Source organism: Sceloporus occidentalis, unplaced genomic scaffold (assembly GCF_023333645.1).
Source record: "Sceloporus occidentalis isolate IW3139 unplaced genomic scaffold, rSceOcc1.0.p SCAF_4, whole genome shotgun sequence".
Taxonomy (NCBI): domain Eukaryota; kingdom Metazoa; phylum Chordata; class Lepidosauria; order Squamata; family Phrynosomatidae; genus Sceloporus; species Sceloporus occidentalis.
Genome location: NW_028316984.1, coordinates 3,744,539 through 3,760,763, shown reverse-complemented (window position 1 = coordinate 3,760,763; position 16,225 = coordinate 3,744,539). Strand labels below are relative to the sequence as shown.

General features: G+C 40.8%; 1 protein-coding gene across 1 annotated transcript in view; it reads right to left on the bottom strand.

Moving 5' to 3' along the window:
• Positions 1-4,832, bottom strand: part of LOC149313432 (dual specificity calcium/calmodulin-dependent 3',5'-cyclic nucleotide phosphodiesterase 1A-like) — a 56,323-nt gene extending 51,491 nt beyond the window's left edge. Inside the window, exons 1-3 of the mRNA XM_089519099.1 lie at positions 4,822-4,832; positions 3,221-3,397; positions 757-823 (exon numbers count right to left, since the gene is read on the bottom strand). Of these exons, the coding sequence (XP_089375225.1) occupies positions 757-823; positions 3,221-3,348 (195 nt within the window). The 5' untranslated portion in view covers positions 3,349-3,397; positions 4,822-4,832. The remainder of the gene's footprint in view (positions 1-756; positions 824-3,220; positions 3,398-4,821) is intronic.
• Between the last annotated feature and the right edge of the window lie 11,393 nt (positions 4,833-16,225).

Below are 16,225 nucleotides of genomic sequence, written 5' to 3'. Positions count from 1 at the left end.
TTACTGTCAGGAAGTTCTTCCTAATGTTTGGGTGGAATCTCTTTCCCTACAGCTTGCATCCATTGTTCCATGTCATATTCTCTGGGAGCAAACTGGCTTGCTCCACACTCAGTGTAACATCACTTCAAATATTTAAACAGGGCTATCGTATCACCTCTTAACCTTCTCTTCTCCAGATTAAACATACCCAGCTCCCTAAGCCTCCCCTCATAGGGCACGATCTCCAGACCCTTCACGATTTTAGTCACCCTCCTTTGGACAAGCTCCAGTTTCTCAACATCCTTTTTGAACATTTTTGCCTAGAACTGGACACAGTATCCCAGGTGGGGCCTGACCAAGGCAGAATAGAAGGGCGCTCTATTGCTTCCCTTGATCTAGACACTATAATTCTTTTGATTCAGCTTAGAATTGCATTGGATTTTTAGCCACCAGATCAGACTGTTGACTCATGTTCAACTTGTGGTCTCCTAGGACTCCTAGATTCCTTAGTATTGTTAAGCCAGGTGTCCCCCATTCTATATCTGTGCATTTCGTTTTTCTGCCTAAGTGCAATACCTTACATTTTTCCCTGCTGAAATTCATTTTGTTAGTTTTGGTCCAGCTTTCTAATTTATTAAGATGATTTTGAATTTTGATCCTCTCCTCTGGGGTATTAGCTTCTCCTTCTAATTTAGTTTAACTAAATGTTATTTTACAATCCTTCTTTTAAAAACCTTTGAAGTGATCCTGTATGTGAAATGGACCCATTATTTTCACCTTGAAAGTTTCTGTGACTTCAGATGGAAAAGCCAATCCAGTTGGGCTTGTGGGTGTACGGAATGCCCTAAGAAAAGATGTAAGAGATATGTTAATGTCTTTTCTAAGTCCTATGCATAGCTGGAAGGTATTGAATCAAGTTGATTTATGATTAATTTTAAATAGAATTTACTAGATTTATTTATTTTTTGCATGCAGACAAGAAAGAATTTGGGGTTTAAAAAATATGAATGAAGGAAAAGGAAAAACTGTCAGGCTTCTCCATCCTTTTTAGTATTTTACATTACTGTACCCAGTTACCTTTTTCAAATTATTCTTTTTTAAAATATTTTTTTTTAAAAAAAGTGTTCTGGGTAAATGACATCTCATTAAACCATTAAGTCCTTTTGAATTTGCGCAAAGACAGAAGACAATAGAAGCACTGATTTACAGTACCTGCATAATATCCAATTGTTTTATTTGGCAGGGTCAGTGGAGATTAAGCCTTTTTTGTCCACTTTTTCAGAGGCTTGTAAAATGTCCCAATTTCTCTCTCTTCTTCCCACTGTCCCTCTTTGACCTCAATCAATCATTCAATTACGGTCATAGACCAAATATAAAATAAAGTGTATAAAATACATAAAAATACACACAAATACAACTAAATACAGTTGGCCCTTATACATGGCTTTTTTATACACGGATTCAAGAATCCACGGTTTGAAAATGTTCAAAAAAAGTATAAATTTCAAATGATCAAACCTTGATTTTCCAATTTTTATAAGGAACGCCATTTTGCTATGTCATTATATTTAATGGGACTTGAGCATCCACAGATTTTGATATACACGGGGGATCTTGGAACCAAACCCCAGCAAATAACAAGGGTCCCCTGTACAGCTAAAATACACAAAATACTAAATACATACTCATATTTCTCTTCAGATTGCATGCACTCTTTGACCTCAGCTTACTCAGTTGTTTCAAACTGAGTTCAAAGTGCAAATGGGGTTTGCACTCAGTTAACCCAGCAGGGGGCAGAGATGGGGACTGGACAAGATCTTGCCCTGCCCAGTAGTGTCAGGCAAAAGCAAACTAATCTCATTTAGCTTTTGTGTTTTGTGACTCTGATTTAGCTTGGCCCTGTTAAGTGTGACAGACTGGATTGGGGGACGGTCTGGGCCTGGCCTCATGCATGGCGTGGCTGGCTGGGGGAGGTAGTTTAAGTTCTTCTACTTCAGATGGGCAAACGGATGGATGCTACAATTCCCATCAGCCCCTTGGAAGATCCGACCAGGATGGGGACATAAAGGGACGAGACTGAATGGGAAGGTATAATTCCCCCAAAATGGAAAGGATTACCCAATGGGAAAGTTTAATTCCCCAGAAATTCCCCACAATTTTTTAATACCCGGAAATTATCCAGAATGGTTTCTTATTACCCGGAAACCGAGGAATTCCCCAGAAATTGGCAACACTGCTGGTGAGATGCAAATGGACTTTAAATTTCCTGGACTTTGAAAATCTCCCTATTGCTGCATGGCCAGAAGGAGGAGAAGGAGAAAGAGCCTGCCTTCACAAAATATAAACTCCCCAGTATACCATCTTTACTAAGGACTGAAACAACATGCAGACATCTGACTAACATCTCCAATTGTTTTGTTTTTTTCCCTCCTGTTTGGTTTGTAACATCTTGCCTGATGAAGAAGCCCATGGAGCTTCAAAAGCTTGCAAATATATTGTGCATTTCAGTTGGCCAATAAAGGTATCACTGATGGGTTTTTCTTCCTCTATACAACTATCATAAGTAAGAAGCAAGCATCCTTCCCCAGCCCAAGATCTTCAGTGCAGTCGGCCCTCTGTATCCATGGATTTCTTATCCACAGATTCAAACATCCACAGCTTGAAAATATTTGAAAGATATATAAATTCCAAAAGGCAACCCTTGATTGTGCCATTTTATATAAGGGGCACCATTTGATTACTCCACTGAATTTAATAGGACTTGAACATCCACAGATTTTGGTATCAACGAGGGGTCCTGGAGGGATACCAAGGGCCTGCTATATGTTATAAACAAGGCAGCAAGAATTAGAGGAGGACTAGGCTACTGGAGCCATTATGTTTTTGACCCTCCTACCACTTCCTAGCCAGTGTATGGGTGGGGGACTGCCACTGATAAACCAGGTGGAGTTGGGCCCCATTGCTCCCCCTGCAATGGTTTATGGTTTTATATTGGAGAAATGAGAGTGATGGTTGGAAAGTGACTGAGATTTCTTATAGATATGCAAAGTTTTAAATTAGCCTGATCTTTAATTTTACTGATAATCAGCTGCATAATGTTAGCTTTATCTTATTTTTGCCTTATTGTAAGGTGCCTTGAGTCCTATGCTGGGAGAAAAGTGGGATAACAAACTAAGTTTATCCTGCAAATAGCTTCATCATTCATTATCAAATCTATCCAGCATTTATTAACAAATTTTACCTTTCTACTGAAGCACTAGTCTGAATAGCATATTCTATAGTACGAAAATTTGCTGTTTCCTCAGGGTTGTATTGCTTTTTTCTCCTTGTAAAGGTAACTGTCAACCATTCCCGTACGTCAATAGACATTGAATCCCCCGTGATGTCAAACAGTTCATCCTCAGTATCCAAAAGGCTCCTGCAGAAGGTTATACTCAGATTATTTATATACCACTTCTCACATTAGCTTCTGAAGTCTCTAACAAAAATGAAAGACACAATTAGTCACTGATTTATGACTAAGTATAGGTAGATGTTTTTGGTGGGGGAATTGTAACTTTCAGGTACAAATACCACAAATACAATCATCTCTTTGTTGTCTATTGGGCCACTATACAATCATATGGATATGCATATGGTCCCTTGGATCCAGCTGCTTCTGCCAAATCTGGCAATTCCCTCCCTGCTCTTGCAGCCTCCCCATATGCCTAAAAAAACCCTGGGACCCAGATGGAAGGGTGGGGAAGAAAATCCTGATTTTACTAGCACTTGATAAAGAAGGGTACATGATTGGATCCCATCCTTTATGTTCTTGTAGTATTAACTTGATGCATACTGATATATGCACAATGTATATGCAGAAAGGGAAATTTTAGAGATGGTAAAAAGATGTACATGACATCCTTAGGAAGTTGTATTTCCTGAGGGTGTAATAACCTCATGGAAGGCAATGGCAAACCTCCACTGAATGAATCTTGCAAGAAAACCGCACAATATGTTTGCCATAGAGTTGCCATAAGTTGTAAATGACTTGAAGGCACACAACAACAATAGTTGTTCAAAACCACTTACCTTAATATTTGCAAAGAAGACAATTCAGATTATTGAGGCAAGCTATTCAAGAAATTTTCAGACTCAGTAAGGTTGGCATCACATAATATGTATTTATAAATGGGGTTTCAATCTGATTGAACATGTTTTAGTAGTTTAATTATACGTTTCCATTCTCAACCAGCTGTATCTGTGTTTTCTCTGTTGGGTCAGGTGAGACAAACAGCCATTCTGGGCTTCTCCTCTCCTCCATTCTAGCTGGAAACTATAGCGCTCTACAGCCGGGCCCTTTAGCATGTCCTGGTGATGTGCTAGGGTTGCCTCGGGGCAGCGCGTGCACACGCCCTGCAACCCTAGCACGTAGCGATGATGTCATCGCTGCGTGGCGCCGTATACACATGATGTCACTGCTGCGCACTGTCCAGATGGACCCGCGCAGCAGTGATGTGCTCACGCTGCTGCAGGCAATTTGCGGTGGCGCTAAAAGGAGCCGCTTTTCAGTGATCCTTTTATTTCCATGTAGCCACACCGCGCAATTTGGTTGCTGTGGCGCGGCTACGTGGAAAAGAGAGGTGGCTCCCGACTGTCTCTTTCTGGCGGTCTGTAAGAGCTTAGCAACATCATTTATTTAATTATTTGTAAACCTAATTATGAGATTTGTTTGCTTTTCTCTTTCCTCTGTGGTTGTAGCCCAGGGTCCAGCTCAACCTTGAATATCAAATTAATATTAAACAGGAAGGTTTTCTGTAAGCAGCCAAAAAGGGGCTATCCAGCACAGGAAACTAGCCATACCATGTTTGCAAATCCAGATGGCTCAGCATGGGAGAAGCCAAAGGCACCTAGCCTTGATGGGATCTCTTGAGATTGGAATCAGCATAATCCTTCACTAAGGTGAGGGATGGTGAAGATCTAGACTTGGAAATTGTTTGCATAGAACAGACAAAGGGAGTTTCCTTTGGGGAATGAAACTCTTTATGTCTGAGGACATTCACATTTATTGTCTGGTCATTCTTGCATTCCTGCATTCTTGGAAAAAAATAACTAATAAATAACACTTTTATTTATATCCCGCTTTTTGTTAAAAACAATCAAAGTGGCTTACAAGAGTTAAAATACCTCCATATATACAAAATATCCCCCCATTAAAAGACAATTAAACAGTATAGAATTTAAAATTACATAACAATTAAAACCAATAAAAGTGGCAGAGTCATAATATATATGGGGGGGGGGGGGGGAATCACCACATGGCCAAGTAGTTTATTCTGGAAAGGCCTGCCGGAAGAGATCTGTCTTGATAGCTTTCTTGAAGCTGTCTAAGTTGGTGATTTGACGGATCTCGTCCGGCAGGCCGTTCCACAGGCTGGGAGCGGTTGCAGAAAAGGCCCTCTGGGAAGTTGCAGTCAGTTTAGTTTTTATAGGTTGCAATACATTCTTCCCAGAGGACATGAGAGTATGGGGTGGATTATATGGAAGTAGGTGATCCCTTAGATAGGTTGGGCCCAAGCCATGTAGGGCTTTAAAGGTAATAACCAACACCTTGTACTGTGCTTGAAAACTAATAGGCAGCCAGTGGAGTGACTTTAATATTGGTGTTATATAGTCACTCCTAGATGTTCCAGTGATCAACCTGGCCACCATATTCTGTACCAATTGAAGTTTTCAGACTAGGCACAAGGGTAGCCCTATGTAGAGTGCATTGCAAAAGTCTTGAGGTTACCAGTGCATGTACTACAGTTTTGAGGTCATCCAATTCCAGGAAAGGGCGCAGCTGGCATATCAGCCAAAGCTGATAGCAGGCGCTCTAAAGCCATTTAACCAACGCCATTTAAAAAATTTATCCATACGGATAAAGGAGAATTATTATAAATTTATTTGGAGATGGCATTTAACACCAGTAAGGTTAAACAATATAAATAAGAATTACTCAAGGGTATGTTGGAGGGGTTTCGAAGAAATCAATACAGAGGTCCCCCGGGTTACGAAATTAATTCGTTCCGCGGTTAATTTCGTAACCCGAAAACCTTCGTAACCCGAATTGCCATAGGCGCTAATAGAAAAAAAGCCGCGGCTCTGCCGCGGCTCCATTTGAAACAGCGCCGGGGTTTTTTCGTAACCCGAAAAAACCTTCGTAAGCCGAAGCAATAAATCCCTATGGGATTTATTCGTATCCCGAAAATTTCGTACCCCGGGTAATTCGTATCCCGGGGTACCACTGTACTTATATTCATATGTGGTGGGCCTGTAGATCTGTAAAGAAATTTTGGCAATTAGTATCTAAGGAGATAAAAGAAATAACAAAAATTGATTTAGAATTTTGTCCAAAGATAGCACTACTATCTATATATGATAAGATCAACTGCACCCAGGCTATAAAGGATTTAGTTACGAATCTATTAGCAGCAATGAGATTAATTATAGCAAAAAAAGTGGAAAGATCAGGGAAATCTACAAATACAAGATTGGTATAAAGAGATATGGCAAACAGCAATTAATGATAAGCTAACTTTCAGAATTAAGGTAGAAAAAGGAATAATGAAGGGAAATTATTTTGAAGCAATATTAAAAATATTTATACAAAAGCTTTTAGAAAAGAGGGAGGTGTTTTACTTCTGAAGGAAGAGTTACAGTTTTGGAGTGTAGAGTAATATGAAGATACCAGGGATCCACTTGGGGAAGTGGATAAAAAGGAAAGGAAAAGGGGGGGGGGGGAATGAAGTAGTGATAAAATTAATAGTATTATACCTTTGTGGAATTATGAATAGTATATGATGAAAAGAAGATAGTAAGAAGAATGAAAATATTAATAATATTTTATGTGTTTTTTAATTACTGATTTAATTAATATTAAATGGTTTGATATGAATAAGATTTAGATAAGGTAGTAAAGAATGGATAATTAATGTGATTTATTATATATTGTACGTGGAATATTATGTAAAAGATTTTAAAATACTATTGTATGTGGGTTATAATACTAATAAAAAAGAAGTAAAAAAAAGGAAACGAAAGCCATTTAACTCTTGAAATACTGTTCCAAGACAGTAGGTGAAATCTCTTTTCCTGTAGCTTGTATCCATTGTTCTGGGTCCTATTCTCTGGAGCAGCTGAAAACAAGCTTGCTCCATCCTTAATATCTACTTTCAAATACAGTGCTACCTCGGGTTACGAAATTAATTCGTTCCGCGGCGCCGTTCGTAACCCGATACATTTCGCAACCCGAAAAGGCTTTCCATTAGCGCTGGAAAGCCGCTAGCCGCGCTTCGCATTTGAATTTCGCGCCGAAACGCGCCGAAATGAATTTCGTAACCCGAAAAATCTTTCGTTACCCGGAACAGTTTTTTCCAATCTAACTTTTTCGTACCCCGGAAATTTCATAACGCGATCAATTCGTATCCCGGGGTACCACTGTATTTAAACAGGTCTATTATATCACCTCTTAATTGTTTCTTCTCCACACACATTGGTGATAGCCTTCTTTTGATCAATGTTTGATCCAAAGTACAGAACACTTTAACTGTTTTGATTTTCTCATTATCTAGGTTGAATTTATCATCATCATCATCATCATCATCATCATCATCATCATCATCATCATCATCAGTGTTGTCCTTGGCTTGCTTCTAGCTTGCTTTTGACCATACTTGTCTAAATGATGACTTGTAGAGATGACTCTTTTCTCCACATGAACCAGTTTCAATAAGCAGTTGTCAGGGATCTGTGCAGACGTAAAACCAGGTGCATTGTTGCCTTCATCTCTTAGAGATTGATGAATGAAATTTGAGTGTATGTGTCTGAGCAGATTAATAATCAGCTATGTAGCATATTTACTTGCTGATTATATGGATTTAAATATCATTTATCTTTGTGTCAGTTCTTTGGGATCAATCATTATTGCTCAGGGCTAGAAAAATTCCAAGTTTCTGATCATCTGGGCTAGAAATTTATATAGATGGATTTCCTTCCTTGCTTTCTGAGTCTATCCTGACTGGTTGAACAAAGTTGAAACCAACTCCTTAGAACATACAATATTTTTCAAGCCTCCTTTATATGTGTGTCCGTGTTCAGGGACGGCTGTTGTTAGACTTCCATATGCGTATGCGCTATTAGTTGTTCAAGGAGCTCTGCAACACTAGATTCTAGGGGTGCTCTTCTAGAGGGTGGAAGTGGCAGGATCCTTGGGTGGGAGTGAACATGTTCTCGTAGAGTTTGTTATACATCAGAAAGGGGAAGAAAACCACAGTCAGACACACATGCTAGACTTTAAGAAAGTTGAGTTCAGTAAATCCAGGGAAATACTGGCAGCAATGCCATGGTCAGGAATACTAATAGAGAATGGGGTTCATGAGGGACGGGAGTTTCTTTAAAATGAGATATTGAAGGCACAATTTCAAACAGCTCCAATGAGGAGGAAAAATGGGAGGTGTCTCAAGAAACCAGGATGGATGACTAAAGAACTTTCAACTTTCAACTGAGCTAAGGCTCAAAAGTCACATGTACAAGAAATGGAAAAAGGGGGAAATCATCATAGAAAAATTCAGACAAATAACCAACTCATGTAGGGAGAAAGTCAGAAAAGGTAAAGCACAGAACGAACTCAGGTTTTCTAAAGGTAAGATAAAGGTAGTCCCTTGACATGAATGTTGGTCGTAACCAATTGTAGGGGGTGGAGCTCATCTCCGTTTTTAAGCCAAAGAGCCAGCATTGTCTGAAGACAAATCCAGTGGTCATGTGGTCATCATGACTGCACCAAACGCTGTTACCTTCCCACTGAGAAGTGGTACCTATGTATCTACTTGCATTTGCATGCTTTCGAACTGCTGGATTGGCAGAAGCTGGGACTAGTGACAGGAGCTCACCTGGGCCTCAAACTGCCAACCTTCCAATCTCAAACTGGCATCTTAACCACTTAGAGGTTAAAAACAATAAAAAGGACTTTTTTGGTTATGTCTCTAGCAAAAGAAAAAAAAAAACAAGGAAATGATAGGAACGCCATGTGGAGAAGATGATGACATGATACCAGGGGATAGAGAAAAGGCAGAAATAGTCAATACTTTCTTTGCCTCGGTCTTCTCTGAAAAGGAGAACAGTTTTCAATCTGGGGAAAATGGAGCAGATAATGCAGTTGGGGAGATGCGGCACAAAATAAGTAAAGAGGTAGTAAAGAATTCCTGGCTACTTTAAACAAATTCAAGTCTCCAGGGCCAGATGAACTAGATCCAATGCGATACTGTCAAAGCCTTAGTGAATACCTGGAATAATGATCTTACAAAGGCTATCAACACAATTGCTCCCAAGCGTCCTTTTCAGCCCGCTTCAAATAGAAACCCTTGGTATACAGAAGATCTTAGAAAGATGAAGCGGGCTGCACAATGGCAACAGCGTCACTGGTGAAAGACTCGACTCATATCTGACAAGACACGTCAACTCATAGGACTTTTCTCAAAGCCTATCGAGTGGCAATAAATGCAGCAAAGAAATCCCACTTTTCTGCATCTATTACATCTGCAAAGTCTTGTCCGGCAGAGCTTTTCATGGTGGTTAAGAAGTTCACTCAGACTGCTTCCACCTTGAATCCGTTACTCCAACCTACGAAGGCCTGCTGTGACTCTTTCAATGACTTTTTTGCAGACAAAAATCTCTCGGATAAAGGCCGACTTAGACACCAGCCTTAATACAGAAACAACAAGAGAGGTATCCAGCGACTCCGTTAATGAAATTTTGGATGGAATGTAAGGATGGAAATGGCTCTGGGGAAGGGGGGCACTGAGGGGTATATAAAATAATGTGTTAAAATGTAATAGTATGTAATAGAATGTAGGAAGATATTTGTTTATGGAAATATCATAAAAAATTAAATTAAAAAAAAAAAAGAACTAGACTGGTAACTACTTCCCAGAGGAGGTTTTCTGCTGCTGCTCCAAAAATCTGGAATGATCTGCCGAACGAGATCCGCCAACTAACATCTTTCAAGGCTTTTAAGAAGGCAATAAAAACAGATCTCTTCTGGCGGGCCTTCCCAAATTGATCCCCTAATTTCACTCTCCACGTGCCTAATTGTTCTCTTCGGACTGATTTGAATGCCTCTGACATTATTGTTTTTCTCTTTTTATATGCTGTTACCTGCCTTGATCCAACACAGGGAGAGGCAGGTTATAAATAAATACTATTATTATTATTATTATTATTATTATTATTAGAACTGGTCGAATAAATCTCAGAACCACTGTCAGTAATCTTTGAGAATTCATGGAGAATAGCAGAAGTCTAAGTATAGTGGAGCGGGGCAAAGATTGTCCCCCATCTTCAAAAATGGAAAAAAAGAGGACCTAAATAATTACCACCCAGTCAGCCTGACATCAATACTGTACCAGGAAAGATTCTAGAGCAGATTATTAAACAGACAGTCTGTAAGCATTTTGAAAGGAATGCCATAATCACTAAAGTCAACATGAGTTTCTCAAAAACAAGGCATGCCAGACTAATCTTATCTCTTTTTTTGATAGAGTCACAAATTTGAACATTCAAGCCGCCAAGGGTGAGGGGCCAAGATCAAAGGGAAAAACTACAGGGAACTACAGGAGAAAGAGTCTGATCCTGTCAAGATGCTAAAGATGTCCCTTATCCCTATTGCTATCTATACTTGGCATATCCCTTGCACAGTAAAGTGGGATTTTCTTCCAGCTCAGCATGGCAGCAAAGACCCTGTTTCCTACATGCTCTAATTCCACCTCAGCCCCAGCTACTGCTACTATTTGCATTTGTAAAAATGCATTTGTAAGAATATCCATGCAGGTAAAGGTAAACTGCTTAGGGTCATATGTCATTCGACTCTGAGAGAAGGGCAGGTGGCTGTTTTAACATGATCACAAATCTATAGGTTTTACAAACATTTTAATTTGAATTATGTCCATAACGGGGAGAACCAACATGATGTAGTAGTCTGAGTATTGGACTAGGACTCTGGGAGACCAGGGTTTGAAACCCTTCTCAGCCCTGGAAACCCAGTGAGCGAGTTTCAGCAGGTCCCACTCTCTGAACCTCAGAGGAAATCAGTGGCAAACCTCCTCTGAACAAATCTTGCTAAGAAAACCCTGTAATAGGTGGGAAACATCTTGAAGGAACAAGAGCCCGGTACAAACAGGCGCACTTGTTACGGCGGCCTTGCAACATAAAAAGAACCCACTTTTTGTGGGTTCTTTTGTCTACCAGAGGGAAGCCACGCAGTTTGGTGGCTGTGGCCTCCCTCTGGTGGAAAAACAGGCACCGGCAGGCCGGCGTTTTTCAGTGGTCTATATCGTGCCATAATAACAACAGAACGGGGAGGGGGAGACTTTTGCCCAGTTGATTACGAGTACATATTCAGTCCATTGAAAGTTTAAAAACCAGTCAATATAATCTTCATGAGCAATATGGATAAAAGAGGTGCAGGTGTTTTGTCAGACAACAGCTGATATCCTAAATGGTCTAAGCATAGTGCAAATATCTGCCAACAGATTTATGCTATGCAATATACAACCCCCAAACAGAATAGCAACAATTCACAAGACACATATAGAAATGGGCAGGCCTGAATAACAGTTGTGCAACATGAAGTGTGCGAGGACCCTACATGCACAACTCAGCTTCCTCTAGCATCACCTGAATATGGCCATTGCACAATATCCAAATAATTGCTCCACATATGTAGGATAGATATACAGTCTGCCCTCCCCATACGTGGGGGAATCCGTTCCAGACACTCCCTGTCCATGTATGGGGAAAAGAGCGTATGCTCAAGCCTCATAGGAAATAATGGTGTGTGTGTGCTTGTGTCGGCGCACAGGGTGCGCGGAGCGAGTACACACCCTATTATTTCTGCCTGGGCTTGCCTTCCACGTGAGCTCAAGTGACTAACAGGATGCCAGCCAGTTTCCCATCAGATGCAGCACTAAAATAGTTAGAGTGGCCAGGAGAAGCAGAATTCCTAATGACTGGCGAAACGTTCCTGTCCTCTGCTCAAAATAAATTGTGTTGTACTTACAATAGAGTAGCGGAACGTTTCTTTTTGGCCCTGTGTTCACAGGTTTTTGATTTTGCTGCACTACAGGTTGTTCTGACACCAATCTTCTTTCTTTTATCCTGTGTCATAGTTTCAGCTGTCTTTTGCCTTACTAACCTTACGGGAGTAAGTTACTATATTTACACATTGCAGTAAGTTGCTACATTTATATTTAAGTTAGTTAATAGTAGTTCCCCATCCCTATGTGCATATCATTCTTACAAGTTATCTGCTGATGCAAGTTCATTGGGAAAAGCCAGGTCTTTTCTTAAGCATTGTGATGTCATTCTGATGTAACTGTTAACAACAGTTGGGTTGTCTTACTGAGATGGTTTCCCATACCTTTTGCAAAGATGTGTGCTTCTTGTTATGGCAGACAGCTAGCAGGGCTCTTGGCAGGGTTGGCATTATATGGTACCTGCTGAGGCCTTCTCCTCCCACCATAGAACCCAGTGTCAGCACCTGGAGCTACATGACCTGCTTTTCCACCTTGCTGTTCCTGCCTGTTCACTTGACCTCTCTATGCAAGTGAAATGTGAGAGCAGCAAGGAAAGAACAACAGCCTACTCCCCCTTTGCCTTTCCCCCTGGGGACTGGGTGCAAAGGGGGAAGGCCAGGGAATGGGCACCAGCAAGAGGAGGAAGTGATCCACTGAGAGCATCTTGCCAAATCTCCCCACTTTCCAAACTGTTAAAACTACTTGTTAATCTATAGGAACACTCCAAAATTCCCCTACATACAATTTTTAGCTACACCGGCACAAATCCAAAATAGCTGATCCCTTTGTTGCTTCCGCTACCTTCTGGACAATGAAATTTCCAGAACAATGATGACATTGTCTTCCCCTTTCCTCTATGTAACAAATCCCAGAAGGATGTGGTCACTCACATCCAAGGATCCTACTACATCCACCATATTGACCAATTCTTTCCTGATTGTTAGGATCAGTTCCAAGACAGTTGACTCCTCCACATTCTGGACAATAAATTGTCAAGAAAGCAAGTGAAGAATATGCTAGACCTTATGTTCTTGGAAGAATTTGTCCTTTAACAACTATCACTGTGGTTGCTAATTGTCTCCCATTACTACTTTATTTCCTCTTTTTTAAAGCTATTTTACACATAATTTCCTGTTTGGTCTGTTTCTTTTGAATACATTATAACCTTTCATTGCTGCATTCTAGTTATGAGTCTCAGGTCCAAAACACATTGCAGAAATAATCCAGTTTGAGAACATTTTAATTGGCCTGGCTCTGTGCTGGGGATTCCTGGGAATTATAGTTCCCAGAATTTCCTAGCATTGAACCAGGGCAGTTAAAGCAGTCTCAAACTGGATTATTTCTGCAGTTTTGGACCTCATCCAGTCAGTTTTCACACACACACACTAGGACTTGAGCATCCATGGATTTTGGTATCAATGGGACATTCTGGAGACACCAAGGGCCCACTGTACTATCACCTTAATTCCCCCTGTATCATTGAGGCTTTTGGCCCCAAGTACTTGATATCCCCTTGCTTTCTGGAAAACTGTCTTTCCCCCTTACGTAATTCAGTTTAAAGCCCACCTGATCATGTCTGGGAAACTTCTAGCAAATATGTTCTTATCAACTGCTGTGAAGTACAGTTTGTTCCTTTTCCAGACGTTCTCCTTCATGAAAGTGCAGACTGTGGTCCAACAAGCCAAATCTTTCTGCAGAGATGGTGTTCACTTCTAGTATTCTTCTAGTTCTCTTCCTGGGCCATGTCCTTTAATGAGGATTGATGAAATATCAATTTGGGCTCCATAGTTCTTTAGCTTTCTAACCACAGCCTCATAGCTTCTTGAAATATGCTGAAGGCTAGCAGTATGTGTTCCTATGTGGCTCTGAAGGAAGGCATGATGAGTCTTGTCAGCCTCTGCATTACATCATGAACCTTTGCCACCGGCATATCATTCTGGACATTCTGTTAGGCCCACACATCACTGCTTCTGCTCCTTTCATCAGAGACCAAATGTCTCTTCTTCCTCTAAGTACTGGTAGGGGCTCTTCCATCCACAGAACCTTCCAAGACCACCTCCATGCTCTATGAAGAGTGAGATTGCTGTTTCTGTCCCCATACTTCTTAATCTATGATCACAGAGTAAACTTGCAATTTTATTGTATAATTCCAAACTCAGCATGGTTCCTGACAGTTCTGTGTCCATGTGCATTTAGGGCAGTCTGTGTGACCCTCAGAAGGTGACAGAGGCTTGAAAATCGATCCTCTGAACCCACCACAACTGCACACTGCAGCTAGTGGAGGTTTCAGCCATTCTCTCTCACACACACCTCTTCCTGGATTCCTTCCATCTTCTGGCTTGTCAACTGAAGAAGCTTCAAGATGGTAGTAATGCCTACCCTGTCCTTAATACCTGATCCTTCTTTGTCCCCTCTCTGCAGGTCTCCATACCCTTTCCAGCAACCTTTCCTTTTAAAGACTCTAGGGAAGCTGGATCCTGACCCTTAAAATACACTCCCAATGCTCCTTGCCTAACAGAGGCCTTAAAAGGGATGGCTAGAGAAGGACTAACATGGGCACAATACATTCTCAGAGAAAGGGAGGTTCCCCACTGGATAGCCCAATTCCTCCTTTTCTTGACTGACCCGTCCCCACCACACTCAACCCTTCTCTCATGGCGACATGTTGGGTGACCCAGTGGCTGCCACTGGTGTATTCTGGCCCTGAATTACCCCCGAATTTACCCTTTACCTTGCTCTCTTTCCGAGAGACATCAGTCCCCATTCATTGCCCAGTGCCACTGCTGAGGTCATAATGAGATGCCCAGACATGCTGTCAACACTGGGTGCCTCATTCTAACCTCAGAGCAAAATGTACCCACAGCAGTGGCATCAGACAATGAATGAGGACTGTGAGTAAAAAGGCAACCACCTGTCATGGCTGAAACTCCCCTGAAAACCCACAGCAATAGGTGGGTTACTGGGAGGAAGTCCCAAATTGGTATGGCTATTGTGAAGACAGTCCAGACCTTATTGTGGGTTTTGGTCCTGCATTATGTAAGCAGGAGGCAGCAAGCCTAGGGGGAACTCATGTAGACAACTTTTTTCCCCATTGGATTTTAATATTTCATTTTAGTATTTTGCAATATTGAATAGTTATATTTTTTTAATTGTTTGTAAAGTGCAATGTATATGAATAGTGCTATATAAATAAATAAGTAAATAAATAAATATTGTGGCCCCCACATGTACAAGGCTAAGCTAGATCCACCCCTGCTGTTTAACTGTTTGACTTAAGTAAAGTACCAAAGTAATTAAGGAATAAAAACAACCAGAACATTAAATTTCCAATGGAAGTTTCCACCCCGTTAGTTCAACTGCAGTTGGCATGGCTCAGCTCTGCGCTGTGTGAGGGATAAGACATTTTAATTATCTTGCACTTCACATGGCGGAGGAACAGTAATTAAATTTCCCACCCTTGTTCAGGAATGAGAAGGCTTATGAGAGCAATTTACATCACTAGTCACAGTACTGCATTGCTCTACTCCATGAAAAGTCCTCACAAAATAATCTTGTTATTAATCTCCTTTACCGCTCTTTCCCACATTTCTTTCATCACTAGCATTGTTCCCAACCAGAGCCTCTCTATATAACACCTTTTAGACAGAATTCAGCATTAAATATTAACAATTCAAAATCTGTTATTGGTCTTGTTCCTTGACCACTAACCATAGGAATGGAAGAGAAATGGAGGATCTGGAGCAGTCATTTCTTTCAAACTGATCCTTAAGAACAATAGTCCCCAAACTTTGGTGCTCAAGATGTTTTGAACTTCAGCTCCCAGAATTCCTGACTGTTGACCAAGCTGACTACAGATTCTGGGGATTGAAATCCAAAACACCTAGAAGATCAAAGTTTGGGAATTGCTGCTTAAAACCATAACCTGATTTGGCAGGTACTGCTCCAGTTTATCCAATGCCATCCTATTCTCTCAGCTGCTTTTACAACTCCATTTCTATATCTTCCATACAGCCTAAATATCCTGAAGGCACCAGATCTCACCTGATCTTGGAAACTAAGCAGAGTCAGCCCTGGTTAGTACTTGGGTAGAAGAACACCAATTAATATTAAATGCTGTTGGCTCTATTTCAGAAGAAGGAACAGGCATAACCACCTCT